The 13,629-nt window shown below is 40.5% G+C and overlaps 1 protein-coding gene across 7 annotated transcripts in view; it reads left to right on the top strand.

The window, feature by feature from the left end:
- Positions 1-13,193, top strand: part of ppfia1 (PTPRF interacting protein alpha 1) — a 41,599-nt gene extending 28,406 nt beyond the window's left edge. The window contains exons 17-31 of one of the 7 annotated variants that reach the window (XM_063470174.1): positions 2,353-2,382; positions 4,354-4,478; positions 4,583-4,755; positions 4,869-4,962; positions 6,057-6,138; positions 6,240-6,440; positions 6,786-6,848; positions 7,617-7,643; positions 9,319-9,494; positions 9,708-9,805; positions 9,894-10,069; positions 10,874-10,942; positions 11,062-11,230; positions 11,395-11,459; positions 11,731-13,193. In XM_063470174.1, coding sequence (XP_063326244.1) covers positions 2,353-2,382; positions 4,354-4,478; positions 4,583-4,755; positions 4,869-4,962; positions 6,057-6,138; positions 6,240-6,440; positions 6,786-6,848; positions 7,617-7,643; positions 9,319-9,494; positions 9,708-9,805; positions 9,894-10,069; positions 10,874-10,942; positions 11,062-11,230; positions 11,395-11,450 — 1,539 coding nt within the window. In that variant the 3' untranslated portion in view covers positions 11,451-11,459; positions 11,731-13,193. Of the gene's footprint in view, positions 1-2,352; positions 2,383-4,353; positions 4,479-4,582; positions 4,756-4,868; positions 4,963-6,056; positions 6,139-6,239; positions 6,441-6,785; positions 6,849-7,616; positions 7,644-9,318; positions 9,495-9,707; positions 9,806-9,893; positions 10,070-10,873; positions 10,943-11,061; positions 11,231-11,394; positions 11,460-11,708 lie in introns of all 7 variants that reach the window. The other 6 variants (XM_063470164.1, XM_063470156.1, XM_063470194.1 and 3 more) reach the window with 6 other exon arrangements.
- The last annotated feature ends 436 nt before the right edge of the window (positions 13,194-13,629 follow it).

The following is a 13,629-nucleotide window of genomic DNA, read 5'->3' as shown; positions in this document are numbered from 1 at the left end:
CTTTTCTTTTACCTTCCTGTGATGAGTATCACAATTTCCTAAACATACTACATTTTTTAAAAAGCCCCTTTGAGATCTACATCACTGAAAGTCTAATATTAATTTCTCTGATTACAATTCCTGATATTTTAAAGCTGTTGTCTTAATTTGCTGTCTTTGTTTTTTAGGATTATTATATAATTTAAACAAGACCGGCCTTCAGTGTTGCTTTTATGTTTTATCAGTGTGATCGTCTGCTTCTATTTGTATGCATGACTTTGTAACAGTTTACATATATAACTGCGCCCTGCCTGTAGCAGTATTGCTATGACCCCTACGTCACCCAGAGCTCCCTCTCCCATCAGACAGTAACTTATCTGCCATATGGTACAACTGGCTTCAGTACCCCACTTCAAGCCAATAACTTTGCACCATACTTCCAGGTACCTGCCCATCTCCCCACAGCTCCCTTCATTCCCTTCTTGGGTGGGTGCAGTCTGCCACTTCCTGTCTCTTCAGATCCTTTTGCCAACTTCAGTGCAAACAGGAAACCTTTTCTCTGTGTTAAATCCAAATCGTGGCTCTAGGGTTGTTTTTTTTTGGTTTTTTTTTTTGACTGCTTATGAAAGTCATCAAATGTAGACCTGCTTGTAATATTTTGTGAAAACCAAGGATTATGTTATTGTGGGGGGGGGGCAGGGCAGGTCGGACTTGAAGCCAGGCTTATTATTTTCTTTTATTCTCACTCGCACATCTGATTCATTGACTTGTGTAAACACAGAGTAACAAAAGACACAAAGCTGTGAGTGTGGATGTTCAGGCATGTCCAGGTCTCCTGTCAGTATTCAGTATTCCTCAATAGGAAAATCATAACAAGCACACCTGAAATGCTAAGCTGAATTCCATATATTTAAAACATCACCAGGAACCAGCTAGTACTCAATACTTTTTCAAGGTTTGGTTTATTTTTGGCAAAGTGTCTGTATCAGCCTGCCACTTAATATCTCTTTGGTTATTTTTTAACTTAAGAAACAAGGGCATCCCAACTTCAAGACCCTGATTACATTAAAGACACAGACAACTGACTCTGTGTGCCAGCTGATATGACAAGAGGTGCACATCTGTTTATTTTTGGCTTCTCTCCCTGCATTCAGTTTTGTATTGGTTCTGTGGAACTGTAAAACCACTGGTTTCCCTGTTAACCCTGCAGCTGGAGTTACTCTAGCAGTACTTTTGTTTGGTTGTTCCAGATGTTTGAGTTGAGTGTCCCTTTAACGTTTGTTTGTTTGTTTGTTCAGTGCATGTTGAAGTTACTTATACTAATGAAGTTGCTTGATTGCAGAGCAGCAATTCACATCTGCCCTGCTTAAAATCAGGCATTTAAACAATCAAGCAGTTTATTGAAGTAATGCTGTAATACATTAGACATGAAAGGAGTCTTTGAGTCTGGCAGATCATGTCGTCAGTTTTACACATTTATAAATCTTACTTGGGTTAAAAAAAATCACAAGATTATCATTAATGCATAAGTAGACACATAAATAGACACTCCAAGAGGAAAGAAAACAATTTGGGTAATTAAATTAATTTTCTGCTCACCCATCAATTTCCTTTTCCCGTTTTCCTTTTATAGCATACTCTCTTCCCTGCTTTGGCCCCTACAGTGTCAGCTGAGCAAAGGAAATGAGTGATTAGGTACTTTCTTCCTGGGGCAGGAAAATTCCTGTAGAAATGTGGCACAGTGATGGTTTATTTGCTCTGCTAATGCCAGGTCTATGTGGAATGCAGAGGGGTGGGGTGGGGTGGGGGGGATCTGTCTTCCACCACTATTGGTGCAGAGTGGAAAATATGACGAGAACAGCTGTGCTTCATAAATTCAGGTGCCGCACAGTTATTGTTACACACACACTCACACTCACACTATAGCATCACCTGTGATTTCAAATGCTGTTTAGCATGAGTAGTCAGCTAGCTGCTTGGCATCTTAATTGATTTATCAATGCAAACAAATGTTATAAAAGCTTTTATCCCACTCAAATATTGGTGGTGGTGTAATTGTGAGCTAGACTGCACCCAGCCTACCTTGACCCAACCTTCAGCTTGGTTTTTGCAGTGTCTCCTCCCTTGGGTGTGGTGGTACTCCTGCAGACTTTAATTTCCCAAGAACTACCTTTCTTAATTGCACAATAAAAACAACAGCTTCTCTGAGTCTGCGTATGTGTCTCTGCCTGTGTGCGCGCACACGGATAACTGCTCTGTGTATCTTCATGTGATTTTCTGCTCTTGTCTCTTTGTGCATGGCTTGATTCCACCGCTGATCTGTTGTGTATTACTAACTGCTTCTCTCCTCTCTCCCTTTTTGCCACACTTCAGCCTAGTGACCTGCGCAAGCACCGCAGGAAGGTAAACTAGAGACCTGCTTTCCCGAGCTCTGTGAGGGACCTGTTTGCTATGTAACATCTCCCACCCCCCAAGTGTAATCCCTAATGTTTACTTTCAGTTTCTCCATCCCATCCTTAAATCCTCCATCCGTTGGAAATATGCAGTCCTGCATGAAATCTAAAATCCCATTCTTAAACCTCTAGAAGGTTTTTGAATGCCTTGATTGTTTGGGGGGGTTTTTTGTAACAGTGCTGCAAATAATGTTTCCTTTCTTCATATTGAGTTTTAAGTAATGTATTTTCTATTATTAAATCAAACACACGGCTGTTACAGGCAATCTCCAGCATAACATTTTTGCACCACTGGGCCTCCAGGCCAGCACCTCAGACTTTTATTCTTTTACTTATTGTAACACTGCTGTGGTGCTTCGCCTGTAATAATCAATCATAATTTATTAGTATGTAAGGGACTCATTCTTTAGAATGCGTCTAGTGGAATAAATGCTATCTCTGACTTTAAAATAAAATCACCCCTGCATATTGCAGCCATCACAGCAACAGACAAGGATGGAGGCTCGTGCCAACCTGCAGCAAAGTTTGCAAAAAGATGATGGTGTACAAAACAAGTTTGTTTGCATCAAAACAGCTTGAGTTTAACTTGTTCTCCTTTGAGTTTTTCTGTCTGTGTGAAAAACAGCGAAGGGATAATTTTCCAGCCAGTAGTCTCTAATGTGTGTAAATTAGTATTACCCTCTAACTTACACACAATATAAAAACTTCTACAAGGGTTTGAGCTGTCACTTGAGAAAGGATCATAACAAAAACCAAAATAAATCAGTTAAATTTGAGAAAAAGAATTGTTGATGCTTGCAGAGGATGAAAATACAAAATTATTACAGTATTTTCAAGTTTCAAGAACTGGTGTGAGAAGTATCATCAACAATCAGAGACCTAGAACAACTACCAAGACATTAGTGAGTGACTTAGCCAAGTAGGAAATTGTAGTCTCAAAGTAGACAATGACTAGAACGCTGCATGGGAATGGACAGAGGTTGAAGACTAAGGAAAACTTGATTTTCTGCAGAAGAGATATCTTTGAGCCAAATTGAAGGATGCTAAAAACAACCTGGAGAACGATTATGTATGCTGGAAGGGCCTCCTTTGGTCAGATGAGCTCTTTGCTTATGATTTGAGAAAGAACGGCTAGGCGTGTGACCCAAAGAACACCACCCCAGTAGTGAAACACAATAATGGGAATATTATGCTGTAGGGATGCTTGAGTGTGTCTAGAACTGGGAATCTCGTCAAAGTGGGAGAAATCATTACGGAAAGATGTGACGATTTTGAACGAAAACCTCAAGTAGTCTGGGTTGTGGCTCTGTCTTCCAATACAACAATGACCCAAAAAATATTTGGCTCCAGGTCAAGACCATCAAATCTGAAGAAACTTCAGACATATAACAGGAGATCTTGGTTAGCTTTTAGTTTACATTGTACAAATACACTAAAGAAATATTTACTTACCTGGTGAACTGTTTAAGAATTGCTAATAGCAGGTTCCAGGTTTAATTTTGAGGCAGGACTTTTCCCATGGATCCTTCCTATATGTTACATCAGTGACTGGTTAATACCATAATTAGAAGCCAGGATCAGTCAGTCATTCTTCATTTTTCCCTCCACATTAAAAACACTCGTAGCAACTTTGGTTTCTTTTTTTGTTTGTTTTGCAGTGTTCATCACTTCGAAGTTCCTTCTCTTTTGGGAGACTGAGTTTCATTCTCCTTTTTGCCTTTGTGAAATTAAACTGCACATAGTATTCCCACTAAATAATTGATTGTTCACAGTACTGTATCTGTTACCAATATCCAGTCTGTATGGATTGTTCATAGTCCACATACAGTGTAGCCTCTTGGTGTGTATTATGTACAGTAGGGTTTTTTTCGTTGTTGTTGTTTTTTTGTTCCGTTAATGTTTCTCTGTCTGTGTCATGCAGTCTGCTCAAGATGATAAGGCTACTATTCATTGTGAGACGTCACCCCCCACTACTCCACGTTCCATCCGACTGAATAGGGAGGTGGGCCACGCCGCTAGTCACGAGGACATCCGAGACATCCGAGGGTAAGACGTGCATTTTTATCCAGGAAAAATTGTTTTAGTGTTTCTGGGATTTAAACATTTGTTTCTTCTTTCTCTATCTAATAACTTAACCCTTATTTGTGTAGACTGAGCAGCCTGCAGGATGGACAGGGCAGTAACCCAAGCAGTAGCAACAGCAGCCAAGACTCTCTCAACAAAGCAGCCAAGAAGAAAAGTATCAAGTCATCCATTGGACGCCTGTTTGGGAAGAAGGAGAAAGGTCGGCCCAGCATTCCTGGCAAGGATCCTGCCAGCCAAGGTCAGACACTAGCAGCAGTGCTAAGCCGATGTTCTGGACATGTATGCTACTAATAGTGATGAGTTTATGATCTATGTTAGATCTCTGAGCAAGGTCTCAATGTTATGTTCTAGCTGGCACTCCCGAGGCAGAGAGCTCTCCGAAGGATGGCTTGGGTGTGGGCACCCTTGGTGGTCCTGCAGAGAAAAACAGGAAGCTACAGAAGAAGTAAGTGTCTGTATGACAGTCCCATCCCTTCCAATGTTTATGCAGAGTAAGAAAGCGAATATAGAGGATAAAAGACTCTTGTAATTGTGCAGACATCAGTCTGTGTTGTCGTGCTGCAGTCCAGGGCTGCCTCACAAGCTCTTTCACCACCTGGCTCATGTGCACAGCCTTTCATTCCACCCCACGGCATTTCCATCGCAGTCATCTCTCACATCTCCTGTTTTGTTTTTGGTTTTTTTGACACTTTCATTCTTAGTTTTGTTCAAGCAAATTGCAAACACCATAAATGTTTTGCTGTCACATGGCTCTTCAATAATCATCAGTTCATTCTTTCTCTTTATTTTTTTTCCTCCTTTTTCACATTTTGTACCACCCCCACTCTCTCTCATTCCATCTGTAGTCCAAAGACTGGGTAAGTTGGCTCATGTTGCTTTTTGCCTTGCCCGATCTTCTCGCATTTGGCTTCACATTGACCTCACCAGTAACCCTGCAGACCCCGATCAAGTATCTCTTTGAATGTCTGATAGATTTTCCATGCTGCTTTTTACCCTGCTTTCCATAGTGGAGCATAACTAACAGGAATGTGTGTGCGCTGATTGTAGTGAGTGCAGGATTTTCCTATCGCAGTTTTCCTTTTGGAGCATGACGTTATGCACTACAACCATAGGAAAAATGGAAGTTGGCTCTTTGCGTGTGTTCTTGTCCATAAAATAAACATTAGCATAATTATTTTTTTTGTTCCTACACTCCTTTATTTACGTAAAACTGAATTGTTAGTTAAGAACATGCTTTTGGGCATTTCTGCCAGCTCTTTAAAATGGATCTGCTAAACAGATGGTGAGCTTGTTGATGGTGTGACACACAGCTACATCTAGTGGAGCAGTGAGTCTTTCTTGGGTTCAGGTTCTGTGTTTGTCCCCTCCCCCTTTCCCCTTTCTCTCTCTTTCACTCAGTATGCATGTCAGCTAATGTCTTGGGGTTTGTGTGTGCATATTGGGATTTTGTGACAAACATTTGGATCTGTGGCTGTGAATATTTTGGTCCTTGAGCAAGTGAACCACCAAGTTGGCTTTCACATGTATTGCGTCTTCCAGGCATGAATTACTAGAAGAGGCTCGCAGACAAGGCCTCCCGTTTGCCCAGTGGGACGGACCAACTGTCGTGGTTTGGCTGGAGGTACAAGACCAACACAATTCATTTTAAAAGCAGTAAACTCAGTAGCATGTCTAAATCATTAATCCTGTTTAACTGTTGCTAATCTGTCCCCTTCTGGCCAGCTGTGGGTGGGCATGCCAGCCTGGTACGTGGCTGCATGCCGTGCCAATGTGAAGAGTGGAGCCATCATGTCAGCACTATCAGACACAGAGATCCAACGGGAGATTGGAATCAGCAACCCACTGCATCGTCTGAAGCTTCGTTTGGCCATTCAGGAAATCATGTCTCTGACCAGCCCTTCAGCCCCACCGACCTCCAGAACGGTACCCGTCAGTGCATTCATACCTGCAGCTGGACCACTGTGCATATTTAACACTGATCACATTGAGACAGCTTACACTTTCAAAGTCTTGATGATACTTTTAAGCACTGTCACATTCATATCATCTCATGAGCATGACACTTTTAATGCATTAACATTTTTGACTGCTTACATACTTAACATGTACTAATGCTTGAATCAAATTTCTACTGGTTTCATCTGAATTCATTTGCTAACAATGAATGAAACAAATGCTTCATAGTTTTTTCTCCATTTGGCTCTCTTTCTGTCCTTCACCACTCTTCCCTCTTGGCGCATTTCTGATTGGTTGGTGTCAAATGATCAGACCACAGGAAACGTTTGGGTCACACATGAAGAAATGGAAAGTTTGGCAGCCACGCCTCCCACGGTTAGTCTACCCTGATTGGCTGGGCACTGGTGGCTTCTCACATCTATGGTTGTGGTTGAGCTTTGTTTCAAGTTGTCTTCAGTATTACCAGACTTCACTTATTATATTGGATACGTCCAGTATGAATTTGGCTGCGTGCACGATCACTGAGTGTCTTGAAACAAAGCCTTTTTCGTTCCCCTAGTGGGTGACTTCTTTGTTGTTCTTGGATTGGGCTCATGCTCTTCTTTAGTCCTTGCACAGTATATGTATGTTTCACCTTTTATATAGCTTTCACCTTAGATGGACATAGATGGAATACACATGAAGAACTACCTCCCACTACCAAAGTTAGATTGGGCTGTTTATGAGACATTGCCACTGATTAGTGGGTGATGTATAGCCAAAAGAATCAGATATTACACACACATTTGTCTGATACCAGAAATACTTCTGAAGAAACTGTAATAGCTTCTCTTTAATTGATCTGGTTGGGTTAAACCTTTTGAGGACAATTTAATATGTCCTCAAAAGGTTTATAGGTTAATGTTTTATTTATTTATTTATTTTCATATTTATATATACCTCTGATCACCCAGCATTTGTATTTCCTGTTTGATGCCTTACCATTTGTTTGTCTGTGTTATTTTCCTGCAATTTTTACTGACTTGTTATTTTGTTTATTACTTTATACTTTCCACTTGAAGCTTCTCTAACCCCAGCACTGCACACTAACCCCTCACCTTTCTGTTCTTCTCACCATGCTCACTCTAACCATGCTAACACCAGGAGGATGACGAGGGTAGCTGGGCCCAGGTTTGCATATGTTCCCCAAAACCCACCTATTCTCACCTGTGATTGTTTGTTTGTTTGTTTGTTTGTTTGTTTGTTTGTTTGTTTGTTTGTTTGTTTGTTTGTTTAATTTGGTTATGATTGCCTTGTACTCCTTTATTTACAACAAGCACATTCTAGCACAGTTTAATTTGGAGCTTCTCTGCATACAGTTGCTACTATAGTTTGCTCTTAGAGCGAAAAGTTAACTGCTACAAAAAACTCCAGCTGAATTTTTATGTATCCAGTTTAGTTGAGCAAATACATGATAATATAATAATGAAACGGTACACTATCTGCACAACAGCTGCTAAGAGGCAGTGCTGTAGTTCAAAGGAAAATAACAGTAAAATGAAACAGAGTAACCTTACACAATGATTTCATGCATACTAAAGAGCCTCTTTTAAATCTGTAGTGAGTTCATCAAATTAAAGTGTTTATTTATTTTAAACAACTTCCAAAGATAATTCTATAAACATGAATAAATGGCTTTGATTACCTGCCAAATCAGATCTGATGCGTTAAACTAATAAGCTGTACTTCAACATCAGGCACGATTTAATCGTTTCTTTCTTCATGTTCAATGCAAATAAATCATCCAAAATTATGCTTAATTAATATTTAGTATAATCCAATACTTAGACAGATCCTAACTCATTTTAGTGGTAAGAAAGGCTAACGAAACTTTCAGGATTTTATGTTATAGCTCTTGAAATATTCATGTTCAACAATTGCCTCATGAAAGATGAAAGAACAAAGCATTTTATTAATTGTAAATTAAATCTGAATTTCATGTTTCTTCATTAAATGTTCATTCAAGGTTTTAGGCAAATCTGCGACAGCTGAGCAGAACAGTCGATTAGAGATGGAATGATCGGTTTGTTAGTAAAATAAGTAATGACAAGGGGCAAGATTGGTTTTTGTTTAGTTTTTTTTAAACGTGTGTCTGAGAGGAGACAGGTCAAGTCAAAAAATGAAGTCCAATAAAAGTTTACCAACCAATGTGACACGTAAAGAAAGAGCCAACAGTCAAAGCAATGTTGGAGCTTTTCAGTTGACCACAGTTTGCAGCCAAGTCAAAAATTAATACAAAGAAAAGCTGTGGGTGTATGTGTTAGCTTCCTTCACACTATGTCAGCTTTCCTGATAGAAACGGTGCACTGCCACTGATGTGTGGAGTCTTTTCACAGATAACTTACTTCGTTTTGCTTTGTGAATCAGGATTAGTCTACCTGATTATTTACATCCTCCGTGCATACACACACTTTCGTTTTTTCTTCTTTTATCTCTACACAATAAAGAAAAAAATGTAAAACATCCCTTCTTGGACTTATTCACTGTTGCTGGGCGACTCACTGGGTTCATCTAGTGGTTGTGTTGCTCAGTTGCAGAGATTTGTCTCCCACCTTTTACGTTCTTTCAAAAAATTAATCTAAACTTTCAACTTTCTTAGATATTTTTCTATAAACTAGTCATTAAACAGGTGGTAACATTGTTGATTATCATTCAAATATTTTCTTTTTTTTTAATATATACATTTTTAATTAGTTTGCTGTTAAAACAGTTAATATACACCTGCTGTAATTAGCCTCTACCACGCCTCCATCTTTTTAGCCCACTCTCTCAAACACCAGCTAAGTCTCCTCTTCTCTGACTGTAGACTTTGGCGTACGGAGACATGAACCACGAGTGGATCGGTAACGAGTGGCTACCCAGCCTGGGTTTGCCACAGTACCGCTCCTACTTCATGGAGTCGCTGGTGGATGCCCGCATGCTTGACCATCTAACCAAGAAGGATCTTAGGGGACAGCTCAAGATGGTGGACAGCTTCCACAGGTGAGACATAGATTCATCTTTATTAGCAGCAGTGAATATCTTGAAGAAACCACAGCCTACTACAATCATGCCACACATACATGCAACTTTTTCCTTTCTGCCACTAGTCAAAAAGAAATAAAACAGCTTACTTTGGGAAAAAGACCGGCACATCGTGGCAGATTAACAACTAACAGGATCCACAGTGAACGAGTGTATGTGTTTGTGCTACAGGAACAGCTTTCAGTGTGGTGTGATGTGTCTGCGGAGGCTCAACTATGACAGAAAGGAGCTGGAGAGGAGGAGGGAGGAGTCCATGCTGGAGTTTAAAGGTAATACATGCTTTTTTTCTTTCCTCATTAAAACAACTTGGTGTTATCGTGTGTCTTTTAAAAATGGCACTCTGTTTTGTGCTTTCAGATGTGCTGGTGTGGAGTAATGAGCGTGTCATCAGTTGGGTTCAGGCCATTGGTCTCAAAGAGTACAGCAGCAACTTTCATGAGAGTGGCGTCCATGGTGCACTGCTCGCCTTGGATGATACCTTTGATCACAACACCCTGGCCCTGCTGCTGCAGATCCCCACTCAGAACACACAGGTGCACAAACACCAAATGTTTATGATGTTTCACCATCCAGCTGTTGTTTGTCATATTTGAAGGCCCAAACATGGTCACTTTTCTAACATGAGAATCAGTTAGTCCCAACTCTGTCCAAAAAATCCTTTGTTAGAACTGCAAGTGCATTCTCACTACTGTTTGTTTGGTTGCCTGTGTGGTCTATTTTCACAGACAAGTCTGATTAGACTGCATCACACACGTTTGTTCTTGTCTAAATGTTTCCAGATGTGTAATTGTACAGACCAGTTTAAATAAAAGTCCTGATCCATATAAAAATAGAATTTCTGTAACCACCTCCTATAAAATAACTGAGATCTAACAGGTGCTTAAAGATACATGTTAGTTACTCATTGCTTGCTTGGGCCAATGGGCTCTTCCCAAAGACCTTAAGCTTTGAGTTTGGTGCAGTGCTCGGGACATACAAAGGAAATTAATGTACATTTATATACATTTAAATTTTACTTGCAAGATGGGGTTTTTGTGTTTTTGTTTTTTTGTCAAGCCATTGAGATAAGTGGCACTGTGCTCCATGTGTAAATGCAGTGCTGGTGTCAGCCTGACATGAGTGACCTGAGGTTTACATCTGAAAGCGCATAATTATATAGGAAGTTGCATGAGAACGGGAACTGCACGAAATGGGTTTTGAAGACAGAAACGAGAGATTTAGTGTGGACCAAAGTGCATTTCAGATCAGCTGCTCAGCAGACAGGAGGATGAGGACACTGCAGGTCAGAGCCAAGGTCTTCTGTTAGTCTCATTCTTCTTCTTTTCCTTCCTCTATAGGCCCGGGCGACTCTTGAGCGCGAATACAACAGTCTGCTGGCGATGGGCACAGACAGGAGAATGGAAGAGGTGACAAACATGGACATTTGCTGACGTGTTGATTCCGCTAACTAACAATAAGAATATATGTGGACTAAAAACATCTTCTGTCTTTCCCTCCCTTTTTTCTTTACCTCATCATATTCTAGGATGATGATAAGAACTTCCGCCGTGCTCCCTCATGGAGAAAGAAGTTCAGGCCCAAAGACATGAGGGGGATGTCCTTGGGCGCATCAGATACCCTGCCTGCTAACTTCCGAGTTACCAGCAGTAGTGCGGCATCTCCCTCGACTCAGCCAAAGAGGAGCCCGATGGATGGTAAGCAGAGAGAGCAGTGTCAGTGTGCGCATGGTGTGTGTGAGACGCTCTGTCGATGCTTAACATCTCCTCACGTGCACTCGCTTCTTTTTGGTTGGCTTTGTGATGATGCTGTGACTAACGGCATGTCTTTGCATGTGATTTCTGCCTACGTGGAAATACAGGAAGTCAGTCTATACAGAGGCTGGACACTGCCACAGTCAGGACCTACTCTTGTTAACACACAACGGTAAGACCGCACATGTCAAAAATGATGAAATCATCAAATCAGAGACGTGTATGGCTATTTCTTCACTGCTGAACTGCTCCTCTATGCAAGCAGAAGTAGCTTTCTCGTACTGGAGGTCTCTGCTCTAATAACGCATGTTTTACGCATCTCTCTTTCCTGTTTCTCCCCCATCTCAACCCATCCACCCACCTCTCGGCTTCTGTCCTGCTTCCCTCTCACGTCCGGTGATCTCTCTCATTCCCTTCTCAGTTTATCCTCATTATTTCTATAGGTAACCGCTGGTCAGAGGATGAAGGGGAATTCCCTGCATTCAAGACCAGGATGATGAACTGAAATAACTTGCAAGGACCCTACAAAGATATTTTGCTTCTTGCTGACATCACAGAGAAAGACTTTACTCACTAATTTCAGTATCCCTAGAAGAGCTTTTCTAGATTTATCTACATTTGTTATTATATATTTATGTAAACCAATGGGATTGTTGATTTTAGAATTTCTATGTAACCCCTTTTGCCTCTCTCCTCTTAATCACCCCCCCCCCCACCCCCCACCTTTTTTTTAATTTTAAATAAAAGCAACATTTCTCCACTGTGCCCGCATTAAGCTCAACTCTCAGATGTATGTAACTGAATATTTCAACAATCTGGAGTTTGTATATTTCTACCAACAGACATTTCATCTAATCTTTTTTATAATTCTGATTCAATTGAACAGATGTATGTTTTTGTCTCTCATATTTGATTTGAATTCTAATCAATGAATTAATTCTCAAGTGACTTGGATACGTGATATAACTTAATTCATATCTTTGCCCTTTTTAACTGTTGTAATATTAGTAGCTTATTACTTGTGATTTTGTGTAAATGCAGCTCTTAGGTCGGTGGATGTGTGAATATCAGAGAAATTGCTGGAGTCGTCAAACCGTTTCACAAACTGCTCAACACTGTGAGTCCTCCATCGGTATTAAAATAACTGCTGGCAAGCCCAGGCGATGGTGACAACACATATCATGTGAAACGCACTATATTTCTCTCTTGTCTGTTTATTTTCCATACCTGTGATACCAAAATGAAACTCTTAAAGAATTAAAGCCATATAATTGTAGCAAGTAAAAAAACTACAGAGGGCTACATTTGGATGCAAGTAAAAAAAAAAAAAAAAAAAACAGATTTCCAGGTTCTCTGCAGTTTACCTTGCATGCAGAATCCACTCCGCTTATATGCACGCTTGCCACCCAATTTATCCCTTTAACAAAACCTTCCTCACCTCTGGAGAAATGCTCACTCGTGCAGAAGAACTTTAAACAAATGTATGGATGACTCCAAAGTGTGGAAACTCCTTCAACGGACCAACTTCACTGAGGCCTCAGTCGATCCCCACTGTCACCAGAAACCCCTGATGGTGGTGCAGTCCACCAGCAACCCTTTTTTAAAAACACTCTGTACAAAGATTTTATATCAAGCCTTACTGTTTAACTCCTCTCTGTCGTCTCTTCTTATTTATTATTACTCATTCGTGTTTTGTGTCGTCAGTAATGCTTCCAGAGCTACGTCTGAATGTTGCAGTGCTACTTATGTTTTTCCGTCTACACTCACAACACGGGTTCCAGCATAAGCCTTTGTGGCAAATGAGTCGGAACCGGAGACTTTTCTTTTCACTCTACATGTAGTTGAAGCTGACATTAGAAATGTTTTTTTGTTTGTGATTTAGCCATTTATGCACAATGCAAATCATGTTGCTGTTTTTATTCCTGCTCTTCCTGATGAATCTTCTGATCTTGTAACAATGATGTACAGTCTGAGTACTTATAAACTATTTTTATCACAGTATTATTTATTGCTTACTTTCAATAAAATACTGAAACCTATTTTCCACTGCAAATAAAAGACTGAAGAGTTGTCTTTTCTGCCCCTCCTACGGTGGACAGACGGTGTCCTTTGACAAAAAGCAGTGCGAGTTTTCCTGGATCTTTAAGTATCCACGAGACTTAGTAATGTCTTTTTTTATTATTATTATTAGATTGATACATTTCCAAAACCTTTCTGCCATCCATCTTCTTCCACATTTCTGGGGCCAGGCTGCGAGGGCAGTAGCCTTAACAGAGAAGCCCATAACACTTTCTCCCCAGCCACCACTTCCAGCTTGTCTGGGTGAACACCAAGGCGTCTTC

This window comes from Pelmatolapia mariae, linkage group LG1 (genome assembly GCF_036321145.2).
Source record: "Pelmatolapia mariae isolate MD_Pm_ZW linkage group LG1, Pm_UMD_F_2, whole genome shotgun sequence".
NCBI lineage: Eukaryota > Metazoa > Chordata > Actinopteri > Cichliformes > Cichlidae > Pelmatolapia > Pelmatolapia mariae.
The sequence above is the reverse complement of the archived record's forward strand: the minus strand, read 5'-3'. Positions and strand labels throughout refer to the sequence as shown.